A 23151-nucleotide genomic window follows, 5' to 3' on the forward strand; every position below is an offset into this window, starting at 1 on the left:
GGGTGCCCTTTGCGAAAGGTGGAAGGTCATGTTGACCTGAAGCACCCAAAAATTTCAGCTTCCAAAAATGTATAGGCAGACAGGTACTTTTCAGAGATTTTATAATCACATATATTACGGGTCTCTCTTTAGAGAGTGGGAGAACTATTTGTCACTTTATCTCTTACGTATAGATGACTATTAATTTGCAAATTCTTCCTCTGCTCTAAAGAAAAAAGTGATACCTGATAGCATGATGAGATTATAAAGTAAGTTTACACTCTGAACTTTTCAATCAACTAGTCTTACCATTTAGGACAAGTGTTAAAAGGTTGAACCAAGATTCAGGGACATGGGCATGCAAAGTAGAGGGGACATAGTTGGAGACAGAATATTAATAGACAGGATCTTGAGTTCTTGAGTAACAGTCTCATACAGAGAGGTTTTTTTAAGTAACCACGGAAAGGTCACTTTAAATTTTATCCTTGAAGACATTCAGTGAGAAGGATCGGGGCTTCGTAGGACTTTCTCTTATGAATAGGCTAGATTGTCACTAGAAGTGATAAGTCAAGGCAAGTACACGATGATTTACACAAAACTGAAAAAAACTGCTTCATTCTTAAACTGCCTGGATAATTTATATTAAAATGTCTCTGATCTACCTGAATTTCCTCAGTTCCCTATTTCATATTTTCAATAATATTTTGATGATGATTATTCCATTTGTGATTACTATGCAGACTGCAAGGATTTATTCTTCAGAAGTTTACAATTCATCCATACTCTGTACATTAACAAAAGACTTGAAAATTTAAAAATTATTTTCTCTAAGGAAGAAGGTAAAAACACAATGCAACTTGAACGTTCCCGACTGACCAGAATTATTTATTGATTTAGTGTTTTAAGGATGTTCAATGACCCATGGTAGAAAATAAAGAGTGGTGCTTGAATTTGAGGTTGTGAGTATTTTATCCTTCTTGTCTAGAGCAGGAGACACTTGGCTTGTGTGGTATGAATACAATTCATAGAGGAACGTGAAGTATATAAAAATTCAGGGAGTCCTTCCATCTAGAACGGTCCACATCGTTTTGTTTTCTGAATGATGGGACGCAGATCTGGGCAGTGAGTCATGGGTGTTATTGCAATAAGTTTCCAGCCAGTTGTCCTAAAAATGCTTGATCTACAAAGGAAAAGGGAAAATGAGTTAGATGTTGATTGCATCTTTTCAGAAAGAAAGCTGGGGAGGAAATAGTCTGAAGTGCAAAAGAAGAAAAAACACAAAATGAACTAGCACTTCCAAGGTAAGCCTTTTCCTACTTATAATAACCTCGTTTCAAGTGCTTAACTTTGAACTGTGATAACCTCGTTTTCTAGAGCAGTAATTGTTAAAAGCGACATCTATTATTCAAAGAACTTAGGCCCCTACTTTTATTAGTGTTATGTTCCAGATAAATTAATGAACTAGTCTCTGGCTTGTTTGAATCTTCACTGCATAATTACAACACAATCAAAGTTAGGGTTTATAGATGGAAGCAAAGGTCTCAGAGATTTTTGCTTACACATTTATACAAAAGCCCTCTATTTCCAAATAACCCATTTCGACGGGTTGATATTTTCTGGTAAATATAAATAAATCTTGATTATGAACTAATACTAATTATGTTTATAGCACAAAATGAAACTGTTAAATTTATAAAAAAAATACAGCATCAAGAAAGAGCTTATGTAATAAAGAAAAAATAGATATTTACCTTGAGAGCTCCATTTAATTGGACATGATATGCTTGACAAAAGCTGTGGGCATAATATAGACAGTTTAGAGTTAGAAAACCATCAAGTTTAATAAAAGAGAGGTTTAGCAAGTTAGTTCAATCTTAATTTTCCTTAGCTGTAATACTAGCATTTATTTTTTTAAAGCTCGGTATAGTCTACTATTCTTCATCCTGGATTCATGGCCTTTCCCCTGACTTTGTAAATTTAATTTTTGGAATAAATGGTACATTCACATGGTTAGAAGTTTCTTTAAAGTATGAAAGAGTTTATAATAAAAAAGAAATATTCCTCACCACTGCCTCCCATCTATCTAGTGTCTCTCTTTATGGTGAAATTGGTGGAGGTATTATGCATGTATAAGAAAATACAAATATGTGTTTCTGAAACTCTTTTTTCACCCTAATGGTGGCGTATTCTACAAACTATTTTTCTTTTTCTTTTCTCACTTAATGACTGCAAACCAGAGTATCCTTATTATTTGGGGAATGGGGAGGGAGCTGTGGGGAATTTCATTGTGTAGGCGTATTTTATTGTGTAGGTGTACCAGAGTCTATTTGATACATACCACGTTAGTGGACATTAAGTTGTTAAAACATTTGGCTATTACCAACAACAACGTAGTGAATAATCATGTATCACTTGTTTCAAGTGCAAGCATATCTAAAAGCTACATCCCGTGATGTAGATTCGCTAGAATTAATAGTTAGTACTACATAACCATATTGGGATTTTAATGATATGCCTTCCCAACAGGAATGCATGAGATTTCCTGTTTCCATCCACTCTTCTCAGCCCAAAGTGTTGTCACACTTCTAATGCTTGGCAATCAGCTTATTGAAAAATGGTATCTCCTTGTACTGTTAATCTGTATTTCTTTTATTATTAGTGAAGTTTAACATTGTATTTATAGATTTTTAAAATGTCTTTTTATGTGAATTTCCAATGTACTTATGAATTCTGCTATTGGGTTGTAGTCTTTTTATTAATATGTAATAGTTTTTTTTTAATTAGGAAAATGAGATTTTTCTGATACTGATTACTTTTTTTAATGGTTTGCTATTTGTCTTTTGGCTTTGCTTCTGGTGGCTTTTGCCATATGGAATTTAAAAAAATTATGTAGTTGAATTTATCAAAACTTGTAATGCCTTCTGGGTTTTTATCAGTGTTAGAAGGACCTTCCCACTCTAAAAGTTATAAAAGAATTCGTCCATGGCTTTTATGCTTTTGGCTTTTACATTTAAATTTTTGAACCATTTGAAATTTATCCTGGTATGAGATCCAGATCTGACTTTATTTTCTAAATGACTAACCACCTGTGCAAACAATATTTATTGAATGATTCTTCTTTTATATAATGCATTTATGGCAATAACCAAACGTGAAACATTGTTTGCAGGGGAAAAAGTGCAGTTTAATTAAGATTGTCAGTGAAAATGTGCTTGGCTGACTGCTTGCCTCTTCTCCTGCCCTCTCCTCCCCTCTTCTTCTCCCTGCTTTTCTGTTCTTACTTTTCCCCAAGTCATTAGACTTCATCTCGACATTTACATCAAAGCTATCAACGTAGCTTTATTGAAAAGTGGCTAGATTAGTCTTTTTGATAGAAAAGTTTCTCAATTTTTTTGGAAAATTTAAATTTTACAAATTATGTCATGGAATTTTATTTTGCATCTGTATTTTGTGTGGAGTGTTGTTTTTCCAACCCTTTGGTTGAAGCTGCTCTAAACTGGTAGCACAGCATAGAGAGTTGGCCATGAAAGGAAGAACACCAGACAAGGAGAAGAACTAAATTTTACTACCAGCCCTTCCATTAATGGTGTGACCTTCACTGAGTAACTAACCTCTTTGGCCCTCAGTTTCCTCATTTTCATAATTACTTGCTGTTAAAGATTTTGAGATCTCTCCAACTTTAATATTCTATTAAACCCTATTCTGGCATAAACCCTGTCTATCTTACAGAAATGTGGTAAAGATCTAGCAAGAAAGAATACATGTGAAAACATTTTAAGCTATTTGACAATGCCCAGGATTGTCAAAACCCACAGGAATAAAAATCTTATGTACACGGCCAGATTCTTAGAGAATATCTTTTTAGAGTTATTGTGTAATTGATTGATAATAAATAACATGTATATGTTCAGTAAAGAAGACAGAGATGAAGTTATTTTAAGCTTGGAAGGAGTCCATCAACAACCCAATCAGTTAAGAGTTGCTGTAAATACCAAAGCACATGAGATTGTACCTTCATAGTTGATGCAGCCATTGGAGTCTTCTTGACCTGCCATCAAGGCTTCCACTTCTTCCTCTTTCATTTTCTCACCTGATGAAAGAAAACTCCTTGTTCAGAAAGAAGGCCAGAGAATATTTTCAAAATTTCACCGTAACTGATCAGTTTTGGGTTCCTTGAGACTATGATTAAGCTCTAAGAGGATAGAAATCAAGCCCATCCTGTTCTTCTGGCACTCAGTATGTTGTCAATGAATTGTTTCTAATGAATGACTTAAATACACATTATACCTGATCATCCAAGCTCTATCCTATGTGGACTACCATGCTTTACTTTACTTACTCATTACTAGTAACTTAAGTTACCACTTTCCCCAAACAAACTTGTTGGCATGGAGGCCAGTAGAAATGGTCATTAATTTTTGACTATTCTTTTTTACCAATAGCTTTTCTTCCCTACCTACTTTGTTATAACTTGATTTCCTTAAGTCATGCTCTTTCCTGTATATTCTGTCCTATGAAGCCTACTGAAATAAATGTTCCTTACCCAATGTGGCTAGAACATGACGGAGTTCAGCACCCATGACTGTGCCATTGCCTTCCTTGTCAAAGACACGCAGACCCTCAACAAAGTCTTCATATGTGCCCTGGTCCTTGTTGTTGGAAATAGCTTGCATCATGGGCAGAAATTGTTCAAACTCAATTTTCTTGGCATTCATCTCTGGAAGAAATTGCATTTTGGAGAGTTATTAGCTACCATAAAATGTCATCTCTGAATCACAAATTGAACTTGAAAGTTCATTCCAGCTGATCTAAAATATCTTCATATAGCTTAAATTTCAGTTAGTAAATTGCTGATGACAAAAAGTTGGTGATAGATGATAGCATGAGTTTTGGAGTCCCAGTGCCTAAACTTCTATCCCCAATCCACCATTTATAACTGTGTGATCACGGGCAACTTTCTCACCCTTTTTTGTACCTCAACTTTTTCATCTGTAAAAGAGAGATTCCTCAGAGTGTTAGTGTGAGCCCTAAATGAGATAACACATGCGAAATTTATTACAATACCTGGGACAAACCGAGTGCTGAATAAGTGTTAACTGCTTTTTATTAGTATTGTCAATTTAATATTTTCTACAAATACTAAAGAAGCAATGTAAAAATATACAACAAACAAGGTAAATCACATTTACAACAAAAGTGTAAAACAGACTATCCAGATGTATGTGAATGGACAAAGTTATGTAGCCCTAAAGTCAAAATTCCCTTTTATTAGTCCTTCCTCATAGAATGGAAATTGAATCATATTGAAAAGACCACATCTGGGGGCGCCTGGGTGGCGCAGTCGGTTAAGCGTCCGACTTCAGCCAGGTCACGATCTCACGGTCGGTGAGTTCGAGCCCCGCGTCAGGCTCTGGGCTGATGGCTCAGAGCCTGGAGCCTGTTTCCGATTCTGTGTCTCCCTCTCTCTCTGCCCCTCCCCCATTCATGCTCTGTCTCTCTCTGTCCCAAAAATAAACGTTGAAAAAAAAATTAAAAAAAAAAAAGAAAAGACCACATCTGAACATTGAATAAATGAACATTTATTTACCTAATAATGCTGTTAAAGATAGATGTTTGGTAATTTACAAAATGGCATTTACAAAGTAAGATTTGGCTTATCATTTTCTCACTTTATCTCCTGCTCTCAGCTACCTTTTGAATGATTTACCTAGACATTTTCCTCTAAAGAAAGTGAAGTTTGAGAAAAATTCCAGTGGAGTGATTTAGAAGTCCGTTTGCATAAATTCAAGCTCCACTTCCCCCGCTTTGGTATAAAAGGAAAATAGTCTTTTCAGTTATCAAGGGGAAAATGAGATTACCTCTTCTCCCCTCCTTCTTTCCCCCTCATGGCAAAGACAAACAGCTCAAATATCTACTTGAAAAAATTTCAGTTTTTTTCTCATCTTTTTTGTTCAGTGTGCTATTCTCCAATAGACTATTACACTGTGCCATGAATCTTTGGAATTAAAAAAAATATTTTTGTTCCAGACTAATAACTGGATGACCATATCAAGCAAATGATGTCTACAATTTGCCACTTAAATATCTACTGTCTTTTGTACTGGGATTTACTTTGGGGGACTGAATGTACATTTTGGCTTCAATTTTTAAGTCCTCTTGTGATTCTTTGGGAATAGAAAATACTCTTATTAAAATGACATCCTGTCTATTCTTAATTAGGAGAGGTGAGTTTCTTTTAAAATGGCACAGAGCAGGGTGTCAAGAGACTGAGCACTGGGCAAAGTCAGCAGGCATTGTCAACCTCTTGAAAGCACTGTGATTTTATTTCCACAGCTCTTATCAGAGTAGATCTTTTCTAGAAGTGTGCCATTGCAATTTGCTGAGTTGTTCACAAAATGTATTGTGTTTTGGCCATGTTAAACATCTTTGTCAAAATGTATTTTTGCCTTTGAAGGTTTGGAAAAAATGTGCAGACTTGGATATGATTTTATTCATTAACCTTTAAATTATGAGCATTAGATGGGATGAGGATGACAATGTTAGCATTAGATTTTATTTCTTTTCATTGGCATGAAATTTTATCATGCTTGCAAATTCTCAAAGGAAGATTCACTAATTTTATGAGGAAAAACTGAGATTCTAGACGGACAAGAAGCACATTTACCATCAAGAACAAGTTAAGCTCTATTCTGTGGATCTTATTTCTCAATAAAGTTCCCTTTCTGTGTCTCTCCCCTCCCCCCTCCTTGTGGTGTGTGTGTGTGTGTGTGTGTGTGTGTGTGTGTGTGTGTGTGCGCGTGCGCATGCACACACAATCTTGCTTCCCAACTTCTTGGGAAAACACGGTTACCTTCATTGCTGGGGTTTCCCAGAACCTTCTTGACTTCTGCATTGGTGGGATTTGTGCCCAGAGCCCGAAGGACATCACCGACCTGGCTTAAGGTGATCTTAGAATCACCTGTTCTGTCAAACAGGAGAAACGCCTCCTTGAATTCTGCAAGAAGCAAGAAGCTTTAGGATACTTTTTCTCCCTTAGACCTATAAATTACCCCTAATTTCATCAAAGATCCAGTTCACTCTCCTCTGTTTTCACCTTTTGCAACCACTTATGTTGTTATATTTGAACTCTTCCTTTTCTTAGCTCAAACAGTCATTGGCAATCCTTTCTGACACTTCTTTTGGGGACTATTTTAAAGCAGCATTTCCAGCCTCAAATCATATATTATTTTTAATCAGATATGGAAATTGAAGCTCCTTGATGTATTTATTCATATTTCCTTCATCTGCCTGAGAAGTATGACTGGGTTAAGAAATTCTGAGGTCTTGAGAAACCTTAAGAACTCCTCATAATTGAGAAAGTTAATAAAATTTCAAGAAAACAAATTTTCAATCAGGGTTGTGTTATAAGAGGTTAACCCAGGTTTTTCAAATTATTTAGAAAACCCTCTTCCTGAAGGACAAATCTCTTAGCCTCCCCCCTGGACTAGTTATCTTCAGGAGCAACTTCATTTCTCAGGAAAAAAAAATTAGAAAGGTGAAACAAATCTCTGAGTTCAATAGTGTTGTTTCACCACTGCATTGTATGACTTTAATGGGCTCCCAATGTAATCGATTCAGAAGGAGAAATATTTGTTTGGATATATCACTATCATAATCTGTTTAAACTTTACTCTTTTTCAGATAATACATATGACAGCATGTCGCCATATTGGCTTTAGAATTTAAGTACACATTTTTTAAATTACAATTTTATGCAGATAATTGTAAATTCACCTGCAATGTTAAGGAAAAAAAATTACAGAGAGATCTCTTAAATACTCTATCTAGTTTCCCCCAATAGTAACATTTTGCAAAATATGGCAATATTGTCACAAACAGAATATTCACATTGATAGACTCCACCAATTTTATTCAGATATTTCTAGTTTTATTTGAACTTTTATGTGTGTGTATAAGTACATATCTTTAAAGTGTTGTCTATTTTTATCACAAACACTTTGTTGCTGACTTTCCCTAAATTTTGTCACTCTATGTTGTTGGAATTGTTTTTGCCTTTCAGGATTATGTTAACAAAGTATATGCCAAAAAGACAGAAAAGGGTACTACTATGGATTAAGGGGCCAGAAGTGACATTTTAACTGAAACTTTCTAAACTTAACTAAATTAGACTTTCTGGAGAACCCAAAAGTATTGATGACAACTTGTTGGATTAATCCCAACAACACTCAAAACAACCACTTTTTAATGAGCTGAAAACAGTGTTTTTAGACCATTAATGGCCTTAGATCAAAAGATGCCATCTAGATAGATTACTCAGCAAAATGCCCTATTTTATCATCCCTGTATCCCTTGATGGAAGGTTGTACCAGACATATTCACAATCAACTATAGAGCATGTCACCATTCTTGGCTAAAGGTTTCCCTTCAGATTCTATGCAATTTGACTATATCAGACCATTCCCTTAACCTAAAAAGCACGCTGCAGGCACAGTAGGATTATTAGTCAAATATTATTTTTCATCTTTCTAAGGGACATGTGAAACTGAACTATTCTTGTTACTGGCTCCATGCTTTCATGCACAGATTGCTCAGAGGGCTCACTATTACCCTGCTTAGATGCTGATATACAAATAGGATTTTATGGGCTGTAATAGAATCTCTCTGACATTAACCCTTTGTTGATTTAAATGCCAAGGACAGACAGATATTGCTCTTCCTACCCCAGATTTTTAAGATTTATTCTCTTCAAGAGTCTAGAATATAGATTAGCAAACTGCTACCTAGGGGCTGGCCACCTGCTTTTTAATATAACGTTTGATTGGAATGTAGCCCATTATTTTATGTATTGTTTATGGCTATTTTTAAACCTCAACAATGGAGTGGAGTTGTTTTCTGTATTCCCAATAAAGCCTAACATATTGACAATTTCGCCCTTTAAGAAAAAAATTTGACAGCCCCTGGTATAGACCAACACTAGAAACCTTTTTGTGACAATCAAAATGTTCTATGTCTGGGCTGCCCCAAAAGCCCTCTGTGGCCCCTGAGCACTAATATGAGCAGCGCAACTGAGAAAATAGCTGCTTAAATGCTTTTATTTTTAATTAATTAAAATTCAGGTTTAAATGGCCACATGTGGCTAAGTAGCAACTCCACTAGACATCACAGGACTTAGACCTTTAGAATGCAATCATGTTCCTTTTTTTCCCCTTTTCTTCCAACCTGTGATACATTCAAATGGAGCAGCCATGACCAAAACTCTTTAATCATTGAACAAGGAAGGAAACCAAAGAAGTTTTCATTCATTTCCAAAAGCATTGTATTTCCATTGAAATTTTAAGAGCTTACATTCGCTTTCCTGGCACAAGGAGAAAACCAGTCCACCCCACCAATGCTTCCTGAACTTTTATATCTAAAACTTCTTTCATATATGTAGTTATAGGTGTAATGGTCAACAGTAAGTCCTTCTGTCCTTCTGGCCAACAGTAAGTCTTCTGTTGCTTAGTCCCACCATAGTTTGGCAGCCAAAGTGACACCGTAAATTGGATATTTGAGAGGACTGGGATGCAGTAGCTGATAATGTAGCAGCATCACTCGTTAAAAATGCATTAAAATTCAAACAAAATATAGTAGGATTACCATTTTTTTCAATGAGAAAAAAATAGTCCTTTGTAGTATAATTTCAAATGCTCTTGAGTTCTGAGTCATTGAATCACCTGATCTATTGACATGAGATCATCAACCATGATGTAGATACATATGAGTTTTTACTACAGCAAATATCCTTTTATTTTTTCTTACTTGACGTCCAGACATGAAATATTCTAGGCATTGAAACAGACTGAAAAATGTGGCGTTTCTTAGGTACAGAACCAAGTATTTGAATAGTTTCTTATTAAACACCTATAATTATAATTATTTATGTATGCTATCATATAACTAAAGTGTTTCTCTCCCTCACTTCTTTAGAAGTAATTTCTTTCTCAGTTTGTTTGAACTTGTGACACTATCAGTCCATAAAACATTCTCTCCTACGCTTCTAGTGAAAAAACAAACTTCGTGGGACATGGGGTCTCTTGGATCCAAAGACCTGAAGGAAATGTTAGGGAAAGTACTCAGCTTCTCTTGAATTTTAAGAATTTGAAATCTTCTAGTTAGTAACTGTTTTTGTGAAATAAATATCTAATTAGTTTAAACTAATACCAGAGTTTGGGCCTGTTACTAATACTTTGGGTCATTGAACAAGTCCTATCAGCTCTCTAAAGACAGACCAGGAGATGTCTAATGTTTCTTGCACAGTTTTATGATAAACTTTTCTTCCTTCTCTGTCTCTGAATTCACTTTTATTCTATATCCACTTCACTTGTTTCTCTCAACTCACTGTGATGCCCATTGAAATTATGTAGATTTGGTAATTGGCAGGTTCACAATCAATATTATTTTCTAAATGGAACAATTCAGACCTCTCAAATCTGTCTTCAGGAATTTGATGAACAGGTTAGCCTTTCAAAATCTACAACTTTTTTGGGTTTATCTATGGTATTGGCTACTCTATCAAAATGGTTTTACTTAGAACAGTGATTGCAAGGACCTATTTTATGGTGTCTATCTTTTGTTTGCATAAACCTTTGATTACTGATTATAAGCAAGAGGTTCAAGTTGAGAAAACTTCTATTTAGAGTGATTGAGAGCATTTATATTTAGAGTGGCTACACCAGTGGGGATAATTAGGAAGAGCTGATCTCATCTCAGGGGAGTTGGTTTTCTCACATGCCATCTTTATGAGTGTGCACACATTAACAACTGTATCTTTTAAACTTACCATCCTGCTGTGCCTTAGAGAACTCGATCTGTTAGAAAGAAATTAACCACAAAGAATATTTTAACCAAACACAAATGTCCTTATTTTTAAGTGTATCCAAGCTCATTCCCTGAGTATTCTTCAAAGTAAGCTCCAAAAGCAAGCCTACTTTTCAGAGGTCAGGCATAGCTTGGACACAAACAGGTTGAGCCACGCAGTAACATGCCTTAGACATAAGGGATATTTCAGAAACCAGGCAGTGCTCTGCCTACATCTGGAGTAGAGAAGCTCAATTCACTTACCAGCAATCTGGTCGGCACTGAAGGACTGCAGTGGCGAGAGAGGGAGAAAGAAAGAAACAATAGTACTCTTTCAAATGCATTGACAGAAGCATGAGTGCTCTCTGTTCTGAGATTTCTAGGAGAATATGTAGGTGTCATAGAATAAGAGGTGGCCTTAGGATACTTTGGAATCTAGGAAAAATAAGCTATTGCAAAAGATAATTAGGCAACATCTCTCTGCATCTTAATCAATGAATCAATGATTTAACAAATGCTAAGTCAAATACTTCCTGGAATAACATAATAGTCTGTGATGTATTTAAAATATGTCTAATACAGATACACTGAATTAAGAAATAGAGATACACTGCATTAAAAAGATCACCTTAAGTCTTTCTTCTATTTAACTAGGAGGTTTTTGCTCGACCATGTGTCTGATGGGTCGGAAATAGCTTACTTATTTTAGCTGTCTTCATCAGACTGTTTTAAAAAGTATAGTATTTTGCTATAGTAGCAATTTCCTCTCCCCCATGTTTAGATATAATAAACCTTATGTCATATAACAAAAGTTAGTGAAGCATAAAGTACTGCTTTGGGGAGTAAGATGTACTTTTTCAGTTAGCATAATAGCTCGAATTCATCTATCTTCACCCGACCTCAACGAAAGCAAAAGTAGATTCTACAGACTTATACTGAATATGTTCTTTCCTTAGTTCTGCTCCTTGACTGCCTTTCTATTCAGTAAGGTCATATCCACGACTATATCTTCCTATAAAGGACAAAGAGTTTTCTCACAGGACCCACCATGGCAGAACTTCTGGGCTGAGGAACAGCGGCAAAGCTGAAGAGTGAGTTGAGGGCCGCTCCAGTCCCTGAGTGGGGCCTGCTTGCTGAGGCTGCCTTTTATTTCTGGGGAAGCTGTGAGCTCACAGCTAGCATCAGGTTTCAGAGAGAAGTGGCCACTCCCCTTGGAGAGTTCTTTAGCTTTCTTAGGGCAAAGGGAAGGAGGGCTCTGTACCCTGAGGGCTATTTTTAGGAAACCAGAACCTAGGAGTGGACAGCCATAATGAGACGAAGCCTGTCAGTACTTTTATGGTCTTTATCCCTGAGATGTTCTCTTGGAGCCTCTTCCTTTAAGAAGCTTCTTACTTGTTCAGTGGCAGAGGAGCTTAGAATTTCTCGAACACTCAGGCTGACCCCTTCTCTCGTTGAATTATGGACTTTGCAAACTTTGCATCAGCAAGTTTTGATATTTAATGGAATTTATTGGATGGGACTGGGTTGGGGTTTCAAATGGCAATTACTATAGAAGGAAGAGCCTGCGGAGCTCTGTCCTTGGTGGTAAAGTTCAGAAGACTTGAAAAGGGCATGCACATTCTTCGTGTTTCTTAGAGTTCACTCAAGTGAAGGTGTGGTCAGTTCTTGAAATCTCTAACTAAAGACCACTCTTTTGCAAGTTGTGTTCTCAGATGTATAGAGTTTATCTAAGCCAGGATAGTTCAAAGCTTCATTTTCACCATTCTCCCTTAGTTTTTGTACAGTAAAATGGGTATTTCCTCCATCCTCAGAGTCCAGACTGAGAACCAGAAAAACCCAAAGCAGGGGTTGTAAAGTGCCAGTTGGCACTTTAGGATTTTAAAGGTATCTAAGGGATTGGCTGGTAATGGGTTTTCATGGCAGCTTACCTGAAAATAGGAAGGAACTCCATTCTTGGAATGGTACTGTGAAAAGTGGTCCTTAGGAAAGATCAGTCCTAGAATGTCCACGAGCATTCAGACATGTTTATCAGTTTTCTACATACCTAAAGCAGCTTATATGTGCAAAGAACGTTGGAGATAAATTTTGATTTAAGTATTGTCTCAGCAACTATTTTTAAGAGAATGGTCACAAAAAGCATGAAGTCTCCATGCACTAGACAGAAGAATCCTTTGTGGCTTTACTTCAAAACATTTAGGAAGAAATCAAATTTTAAATGCATATCACTTTTTGTCCCAAGTTTACAAGTAGTGAAACAAATTTCATAGGGTGTTAAATCCCAAAGTGAGGACTGAAAACATAATTTAAAAAATATTAGTACCCAATAAAATGTACTTTAATAAATAGACATTTTGAGAATTTATGAGAAATGGACGTTAATAGAAAAACTTAGATGCTTCGGATTATTAGGAGGAAATGAAGGGAGGGACAAAGGTGGAAATTTCTAACCTTTGATAAGTGTGTAATTTGGAGCCTCATGGTTTTTGATGCCGAAATTAAAGCCATGAGAGCAGACCATATTTGTGTTCTTTTTAGTCTTATAATTATATTTATGTATTGTGTCATTAAATTGAAATTGCCCTATGGTTAACATTGAGAACTAGTATATATCTTTAGTAGAACTAAAAACTACAAATAATACAAAATAAATCCATCAAAGTTGCCCTACAGAATGCCTATCATTTGCCCTACATAATGCTTATTTGCGAGGTTTTTTTTTTTGAGCAGAAAAATGTGTCCTTGAATACATATAAAATATGGTCAATTTGTATAATACTTGTGGAGTACACTGGAACATAATTCTTAAAGTTGTATTTATACTATGATTAAGCTATTCCTAACCACTTGAATATTATGTAAACGTTTACTATCATTAAAATAGAAGTGGCAGGCGGTTGTCAGACAATTTTACTCTACTTTCTCTATATAACTTTACTACATAAAGGATGAGAGCTTAGATTTTTTTGTACCTATTGAGAATCAAAGTAAACATTTAAGCAAGTTATTGATAACAGCAGAAAAGCGACAGTGTATTCTAACCTAGAGAATAAACTACAATTTAAAAGTTAAAAGACCTGAACGCTGTGGTCATAGAATAAATGGGAACTGCTACTTATTCTCTGGTACACCTTCTACAAATGATGAAGAGTTTCCTTTGCATCTCTTTTCTTGGTGTTGGAATGATGAAGTAATCAGTTATTTGAACAAAGATGTGATATTAATACAAAATGTCAGCTGATTTTGGCCTCCGTTGGCTTTGTCATCATTTGGTTTGTTTTAAAAAATTAGATTTAAGTCCATTCTACCTGGAATGCTCTCCTCTCATCTCTGTTTCTTAGAAATTAACTATTCTTCAAAGCCCTGATAAAATCTCCTCTTGAAAGAGTCTTTTCTCTCTATTTACTCAGCTCCTTTCTTCCCACTGAAAGATGTTTAACCTTCCTGGTTGTAAACTTCTGGAAAGTCCAGGCCATTAGTGAAAACCATTTACCTTTGTCCATGATGCAAACTGGGCATGGGCCCACCCCAATTTTTTCCCCCTAGAGTGCTTCCTCTGCCTTATTTTTATAACTCATTTCCCATAGCTCTATAAAATACCTTGTCTGTATTAGTTGTTCAACAGATTTTCTATAAATTAAAATCATTAGAGCATATGCACAGTAAGTTCCAACCTCAAACATGAGCTTCTCCTCTAGAATATTATATTCCATGAGGGAAGAGATTTCATCATCTCCTTCAAAGAGCTTACATTCTATAGAAGGCGAGATGTTCTTCTTCAGGGGTATAGGTCCAGCACCTAGAACTGCCAAGCACATACGAGGCATGCTAATTTTGAATTATTGATGTATGTGCCTTTATATTTCCACAGTCTTTCCTTAGATTTTACATAAATGTTTATGCTTAGGAATTCTAATTTGCCAACCCTCAATTTGCTTTTCCATCTTAGCCTACATACCTATATTAGACTGTTAGTACAACAGCTATATGCCATATTTTTGTGACTCCTGTGCTCTTTAGTACTGGATTTAAGTAAGTAGTAGTTTACAAGGGACTGGTAGTGAAAAGGATTTTTATTGCAATGTTTACAGATGTTTTCTCACTTTGAAAAGTACTCGTGATGTTTGGTTAACTGATTAAAGACAAAATAAAGCTTCTAGTGTATAGAAGGAATTAATTTATAGGGAAAATATTAAGATGAATTTAATCAAACAGACTCTGAAATTGTTGTATGTTAAGCTTTAGTATATCAAGAAGAGCTATAATTAAGGATGATCTGGGAGATCCGTGACGTTGAATACTGAGAGAAAATGCCCTAGGAAGGAACATAGACTATGGTCTTTAAACAGCCTTCACTTCCCTGCAAGACATAATGAGGCTAATGACTGGTAAGGCTAAGTAAAGAAGTTAATCTAAGCAGGGCCAGTTTTCAAGCAAGAAAACATTGCTGCATGTTCTCTGATTTAATGCCTGGCAGAGAGGCATTTAAAGACCTAGAATGTATGCAAAACCTAAGAAAAACTTAGATTATTATTTTTCATTCTAATCTCACAGAGTTACCGTGAATCACCATAAAAAGGCAGCAGAAATACTGTTTTGGAAATTAGAATTTTGTGCCTCAGAGTAACTTATTTGATTTAAAGGAAATGCATATTTTTCATTTCATTTTTTATTTTACCTCAACAAAGATATACTTAGGCTGGTGACTATAATATGAAATAAAAGGGAGAAATTAAGAACAATGAGAACACAGTACTAGTCCAGGCTGTCCAATATAAGAGAGAGTAGATGACTATATTGGATACATTTATCTGAACAGAAGGAGAAATAAGCAATTCTATGCTGAGAAAGTGTGGACTAGTCAACTGAATTCAGTCACATTGGAGCAAAGGCTGAATTTGTAAGATAACACAATTCAGACCTACAAGACTTAATGAGAGGCCTAGGGGAATTTTAATAAAAATTTAAACATGTGGCCTAAGTCTATACTTCTTCAGCTTACCTATGGTTAATAACTGATAAATTTAAGATTTTTTAAGAGTTGTACCTTCTCTACTTTGTACATTTATTTATATGCAATTTATTAAAAATCCAAGTCGTGTTTTTGTTCCTTCATTCTTCTTTTTATTTAAAAAATGTGAGCATTCGAAAAATTCTTGGTGTATGTGTTTTAAGAAATTTAAAGTATCTGCTTTTTCCTCATCTGGAATAAAAGTTCTTTTTGTGACCACAGGGATTTATGAATATTGGCATTACCATTTTAGAGATTTCAGGTCTTTTGATATGATGGGAATGGAACTAGACAGGGATTGAAACATTCAGTATTTTGTTCTATTATAAGAAAGCATGTGCCTTTTGATTAAATAACTTATCTGGGTCGCAGCTTCCTCTGTATGATTTCTAGGTTTGCTATGTTCTGCACTGGTGTGAATTTTCCATGCTTTTGTTAGTAGAATCAACCTCAACTTCCTTTTTTAATGGAAAAGGGCTTAGTGCTTAAAAACTCATTAAGCAACATTATTTTGAAGTAATTTAGATAAAGAGGAGTTAAAATATAATTTCATAAACTGTGTTGAAGTGAGTCAGATGCTTCAGAAACAAGAGACATTGAACCATTAGGCACGTGCCATGTACAAAGACTTCACTCGCCACAACAGAAGAAAGACTATAAAGTTGAGTAGATGTGGTTTTATCTTTAAGGTAATTTTTTTTCCTCTGGCTTCAATTCACTGTTATTAATTTATGGCCAGAATAACAAGGATCTGTCATCCATATAGTTTGAATTTTTAACTAATATAATTGAAGCGACTACACCTTGTATATTGCAACTTTTGCCCTCCAAATTCTGATTTGGAGTGAGAAACAAACTGTAGAAGTTGATGTAGAAACAAACTATAGATCTCATTTTCATACAAAAAGTATTTCAGTATGAGGAGAAGCAGAAGAAAGTGTAGTATCAGCAGACTAAATATAATCCTTTCCATAATTTCCATGAGTCAGATGGTGCTTAATGCTGGGTAATTATGGAACGACTTCTAAAGACAACTTGCCAGGGGATTCATTTGCAACATTAGAATGTCAAGAGTCTAAATTTGTCACTGTCACTTTGTGGTCTCCTTGTCTTGCAAAGATTTCATTATCTTTAAAATTAAAAGTGCTATTCACTATTAATTGGTGAACATATCTATTCCTTTCCAAACTGCATTTTACTTCGCAAAGATATTATCCAGGTACATATCATTCAAAATGTAATTTTGGAGAGTTACAGAATGCCCTTTAGTGTTTTCTCACTCCATTCCACCTGTTCCCTTCTTGTACATCATAGATGTTTAAAAGTGGAAACTTGATATGGTATCTAGTGGTAATCTCAAATAATTTTTTATTTGTTCCTGAGGTTATATTCACACTGCAAATGGATTGATATCGCAATTTGTTACATTATAGTTGTATTAAAAATTAATTTGTGCTATTGAAAGGTCAAGATAAAAAAACAAACTCTTACAATTACCTAAAGAAAACTTAGAGACACCTTATAAATGTTTTCAGTCATTCCTTCTAATCAGAAATTGATTATATGTGTTCTTTTCCTGGTTCTTTTTCTCAAGCTGGTTAAGGTTAAGATTTAATCATTATACATGTGGTATTATATTTCTGCGTATCACTCCAAAAGATATATGGTTGATATTTCCTTACAGTTAAAATCATTCTATTTGTAAACAAAATAGAGATCCCATACTTTTCTCAGAATATTGGCCTGATGGCAAAATTTGGAGGTCAGTTTTGGTATATGTGTATACTTAATTAAACAAAACCAAAATTATTTTAAAATTCAATCTGTTTAATTACATTTAAGAGCATTAAAATTTTTTTTAATGTCTTTATTTATTTTTGAGACAGAGAGAGACAGAGAATGAGCAGGGGAGGGGCAGAAAGAGGGGAAGACACAGAATCTGAAGCGGGCTCCAGGCTCTGAGCTGTCAGCACAGAGCCCGATGTGGGGCTCGAACTCATGGAGTGTGAGATCATGACCTCAGCTGAAGTCGGACACTTAGCCGACTGAACCACTCAGGTGCTTCACATTTAAGAGCATTTTAAAAATACTTTGGTATAGTTTATTTTTTCCAGCTTTATTGAGATATAACTGACATAGCATCATGTAAGTTTAAGTAAGGTGTACAACATGATTTGACGTGTGATGATTTTGATATTGTAAAATGATTGCCATGGTAAGGTTAGTTGATACATCTATTTAATAGTTTTTTAAAATTAAAAAACAATTTGTGTATGGTGTGTGTGTGTGTGGTAAGAACTTTTAAGATCTCTCTTAGCACCTTTCAAGAGTACAATATGGTATTATTAACTGTAGTCACTATTCTGTATATTAGATCCCAGAACTTATTCATATTTTTTAAAAAGTTTTTAAATGATGTTTTTAATGTTTATTTAATTTTTGAGAGAGAGAGAGAGAGGCAGAGAGAGAGGGAGACCCAAATCTGAAGCAGGCTCAGGCTCTGAACTGTCAGCACAGAGCCTGATGCGGGGCTCAAACCCATGAACCACGAGATCATGACCTGAGCTGAAGTCAGACACTCAACTGGGTGACTGAGTCACCCAGGTGCCCCTAGAACTTATTCATCTTCTAACTGGAATCTTGTACCCTCCGACCACCTTTACACATTTACCTCATCCCCAGCTCCATCCCTGACAACTACTAATCTACTTACATAACGACTTTTTTTTAATATATATGTTCCATTTACAAATTTTTTATAGGAAGCTAGAACAAAGTGACTAGGAGTCTTTCTAGGTTCCTAATATTCCCACCTTTCATCTGTAAAAGAGAACACCCAACCTGTCGGTAACAGGTGCTAAGATAGGGGAAATCTGTAGAGAACAGAAAAGTAGTGAACGGCCAAGGTCAACAGTCTTCGTGAACCTGCTCTGATTTGTGTCTATCACCCCTAACTCTGGCTACACAGGACTGTGCAGGGCAATATGAGATCCACTCTACCCCATACATTTAAGAATAAAAAAAAGCCTTCTTCATGTATTCTTAACAGCAGTTTACTCTTTATGAACAGGAGGTAGTTTGGGATACAATTACCACAGTTGACTCTGGACTTGGCCTGCAAGGTTAAATCCTAGCTCCACCACCTACTAGTTATCTGATTGTGAACATAGCACTGAACTTCATTAGACTCAATTTCTTTTCTTGCAAAACAAGGCTAAAAACCACCCCAGTATAACGTTTTGAGGATTAAATAAGCTAATAGGGCACAGGAGTTAATTCACAATGAATATTTATTATTATATTACAAAGAACTTTGTAGTTTTCAGAGCCTTTCATGGGCCATGACCTCATTTGATTTTCTCAACAATTCTTCAAAATGGGCCTGGGTTTGTATTAGCCTTGTTAGAGCTGAGGAAAAATGAATTTGTAGATTAAAACAAATAATCCTATACCTGGACCAGAGCCAGTCAGGTAATGCAGTGTATATATAATATTTGCCTCCACTAAATACCCATCAGTAAATACATGTATTTATTGGGAATGCTGTATTCCTACATTACCATTAAATTGAAAGCTTAAATCTCCCCAAGTGTGTGTTGAATCATTTAGATTTGTTATTTGATAAGTTTCTGTCAATGCATTCTGTACCTTTACCACTTTTTGTAAATACCACCTGCAGCGTCTAGTCAGAGATGACCTGATTGAATTACAGTGAAAACAGTGAGAATTAAAACTTAAACAGCACAAGGACAGACATCATTCAAAGTCTTATATCCTCATAGCAATCCTGACATATCAGCTGCAGCATGCATCGTGCAAAAAATTTATTTACACATTGATCTTTTAAAATCTAGGCACATAGTCATCTCATTACTTATTTTCTTTTCATTATTTCAACACTTGGCTGAAGTGTTGGGCAGCAGGTGTTAATTCTTGTGTTTGCGCCTGCAACTATGCTCATGGGGGGTTTTAATTCCTACACTTGAGAGTCTGTGAGACAGTGTTCTCTAGTCGGGCATTGTTGCTGGAAGTGTCAGCTCTCTGAAGGCAAAGAGTGTTTCGAACCATCCAGGAAAGTAATTTTAGTGTTCAAATATCAGCTGTCTTTGTGTTTTTGAAAAGGACACTCCTGGAAAATCCATGGTCATAGGATATCAGGTAAGCATTGCCTCAGTGAATATCAGAGGTTTTATGTCAGAACAACTGAACAAATGTTCTAAATAACCAACAAACTAGGAAATCAGGTTGCAAAGCACATTAAAGAAATTGATAAAACTAATTAACAATATTAAAGATTGTTCAGAGTTTATGGGGACTTAAATATATAGCTGTTAAAGATGGTATATTATAAGGCAGAACATAGATAGTAGCTGGGAATAGTAGTGAAGAATTAAATATTACTGTTGCCATGCCTATAATACTACAAAGATAGTTACTTAAACTTTAGCATTACTCAAAGTCTCAAGGACAGCTGGATTTCTAATATTATATGATTTATGAAAGAAAGTTTAAAATCCAATTAAGTTTTGTTCTTTATCGAGTTTTCAGAAAGTTAATGAACACATATAACAGCTCTATTAATTTCTTTAGAGTTCATTTTCTCTGCCTGAAAAAAGTTTATAACTTATATGAGGTAATATATCTAGAAATATCATTAGGTGATTAAAAGCATCATAATATGAAATGTTTTAATGTACATTTTAATTTGCCTTGTTACCTACTGGGATGAAATTAAATTTTATATACTTCTCAAGATGTAGTCCATTCTTTGACTATAATACCTATAAATGTGCACTGGTTTCATAGTGATGAATGCAAATCATTGAAGGCCTTTAAATTCCTTTACAAAAACATGTTAGTTTCAGTCTTATCCTTCTCCTTTTCTCTCTCTTTATTAAGAATAGGCCCTCTGAAAGAAATATAAAGGTTAAATTCCTCCTGTTTCTTCTAGATGCATTTAACTGCTCCATTTTAGTTTGCGTCCCTTATCAGGATCCATCGCATCTCTCGTTCTGTAATGAACTAGTGAAGATGTTACATACCTCATCACTGCAGAGACGCCCTAAGATTGTTTTCTTCTTTTGCTTAGTTGTGCTAGCTACATTAGCCACCCTAGCATGAATTCAACATATAGATGAAAGGATAAACCTTCAAGATTCAAAACAGCGTCACTTCTGTGCTGTGGACAATCAGTTTAATCTCTGGATTTAAAAAAGTGATGTTTTGTCTTTCCTTAGACACTTACTGCCAAACTAAATTGAAGAAAATTAATGCTTGCCTTCATTAGTGGGATATTTTGTTTTCTTCTTAAGAAGGTACATCCCCTATCCCTCCACAGATATTTGTGATACTGGATACAAAGAGGTAACATTGTCTTATAAATCACAATAAATATAGTGGAATAGCTTTGACACTGATTCATATCTCTAGTCTTAGTATGGAATGGAGAGTCAAATAATACGGATGATTAGGATTCTTGTAGTGGCCATAATCACATCCATTGTATAATGTAGTCAGTGTGCATCTATAAAGATACATTAACTAGAATTGCTGGAGATGAAAAATTTGGGTTTTTCTTAATGAACTATATGCAGTCCTTTAGCTAGAACACCATTTATCAGAAAATCTGACATGCATTTCTCCTCCTAAGTGGATATTCATTAAGAAGAGTTCCTAACCAGTATTAGATTCTCTGACCAACTTTTTTCAAATATGGCTTTAGGTACCTAAAAACTCAAGATAAAATATTTGTATTAATCCACTCCTACTTTGGAACATATAATTTCATGTTTAACCAGAATGCTATAAAAATTATGAATGTATTTATTTAATGTCATCACATAGATCTGAGGATGATCCAATTCAATATTTATGTGGGGAGTATTTTTTTAAATCTATGATTATACTAAAATAGTCAATGAAATGTTTATTTATAGGTCAGCTTGGTCATTACAGGTAAACAGTATTAAATTAGCAAAATTTAGATTTATTATGTACAGAACTTTTGGCTTAAGAGAAAAGATCACCTAATAGGACCTTTTGCCCATTAGTTTTCCATATAAGGCAGAGATCCTGAAAGATTTCAAACTGTCATTCAGACCAGTTAAGCCCCAGTGAATGAGGAGAAGGAGCACATTTGATGGATCACATCACTGAGAGGTAACAGGCACATACATGCACAGCGTCATTTTCCCAAAAGCAGATAATCTGTGGCAATTGAGAACTTTGATCACAGCAAAGTGTCGACACAAAAATCAATCACATTCTCCTTAGTTGAAGATCAGTATGCAAGAGCTCAAAGACATAAGCTAAAAGCCATATAACCAAGTTTTATAGTATTTTGGGGGTTAGTTTCATTTAGAAGCAACTCACACATTCTGAATTAAATACTATATATAAATAAACAAGATGACAGTTATAGTCACTGAAACACTTGAGTGCATAATTGTCTGCACTGAGATCTAATTTGGTGTTGTATCAAATTTTATTAAGCAAAGCTGAAGGGGGAATTAACTTGAATTGCAAAAATCCTCTGTTTTTCAGAAGAAATAAAGCAGCTGTCAAATAAATACGCCCAGGACAACTGGGCCATCAGCTGTTTTAAAACTTTTGGAAACAAGTTGGGGCTAAAAATTTCTTTTGATGTAGCATTAAGGTAAGGGATCCAGTTTCCACAGAGATTTTGTTTAAAACAAAACAGAACAAAATAAAACACTGGTTTAAGTATTTGCGAAACACCTTTTCACACTTACACATTTTGTCCTTAAATTGCACTTTGACCATTTAGGGAAAAAAGAAAACCAGAGAACAAAAACTGGAGCAAAATACAGGCTCCATAGGCAATATCACATTCATAGTAATGACAGAGTTTGTTTATTTTTAATTTGGATTCTTTTCTCCCCAAATCTACCAGTCTGTGTAGTAACGCCACTTCTCTCAATGAAAAATATGCCCCTTTGCAAGTTCCTAGAGTTTCCTACTGTTGAAAGATGTTTCAGTGACCAAACATTTCACCCCTTTTAGTTACCTTAATGGCAGAGAGGTCAATTTTTTCTTCTTTGGGTTTGGCTGGGGCGGGTGCAGGTGCAGGTGCAGGTGCCGGGGCAGGGGCTGGGGCGGCAGCAGGTTTCTTCACGTCCTTCTTTGGTGCCATTTTGTTTAAAAGGATAGGTTAAAAAAAAAGGAGCACCTCCAAAAGAACCTGTCAAAATGATTCTTGGAAGAGGAGTGGTGCTTCAGTTGATCCACAGCCCAGTGTCTTGAAGGTGGACCCAGAGTGTTAAATGGTATAAGGGCATGCATATATATTTCACTTAGTGCCTAATAGA

The 23151-nt window shown here is 35.4% G+C and overlaps 1 protein-coding gene across 2 annotated transcripts; it reads right to left on the reverse strand.

The window, feature by feature from the left end:
• Window positions 1-843: 843 nt before the first annotated feature.
• On the reverse strand, window positions 844-23119 carry MYL1 (myosin light chain 1). 2 transcript variants are annotated; one of them, XM_003991103.5, is made up of 7 exons: window positions 22851-23119; window positions 10799-10826; window positions 6830-6973; window positions 4523-4696; window positions 3992-4069; window positions 1731-1773; window positions 844-1159 (listed from the first exon to the last, which is right to left on the reverse strand). In XM_003991103.5, the coding sequence occupies exons 1-6, from the start codon at window positions 22974-22976 to the stop codon at window positions 1745-1747; spliced, it is 579 nt and encodes a 192-aa protein (XP_003991152.1). In that variant the 5' UTR covers window positions 22977-23119; the 3' UTR covers window positions 844-1159; window positions 1731-1744. The 2 variants fall into 2 exon arrangements, with proteins under 2 accessions (XP_003991152.1, XP_003991151.1); XM_003991102.4 differs by lacking the exons at window positions 10799-10826; window positions 22851-23119 and adding exons at window positions 11080-11104; window positions 11863-11988.
• Window positions 23120-23151: the final 32 nt, after the last annotated feature.

The sequence above is a fragment of the Felis catus genome, chromosome C1 (genome assembly GCF_018350175.1).
Source record: "Felis catus isolate Fca126 chromosome C1, F.catus_Fca126_mat1.0, whole genome shotgun sequence".
Lineage (NCBI taxonomy): Eukaryota > Metazoa > Chordata > Mammalia > Carnivora > Felidae > Felis > Felis catus.

Coding starts and splice junctions, on each gene's coding strand:
- MYL1 (XM_003991103.5), bottom strand. CDS start 22,976: ATGGCACCAAAGAAGGACGTGAAGAAACCTGCTGCCGCCCCAGCCCCT. Junction 10,827..22,850: donor TTGACCTCTCTGCCATTAAG/GTAACTAAAAGG, acceptor TCTTTCTAACAG/ATCGAGTTCTCTAAGGCACA. Junction 4,697..6,829: donor GGGAAACCCCAGCAATGAAG/GTAACCGTGTTT, acceptor AATTTCTTCCAG/AGATGAATGCCAAGAAAATT.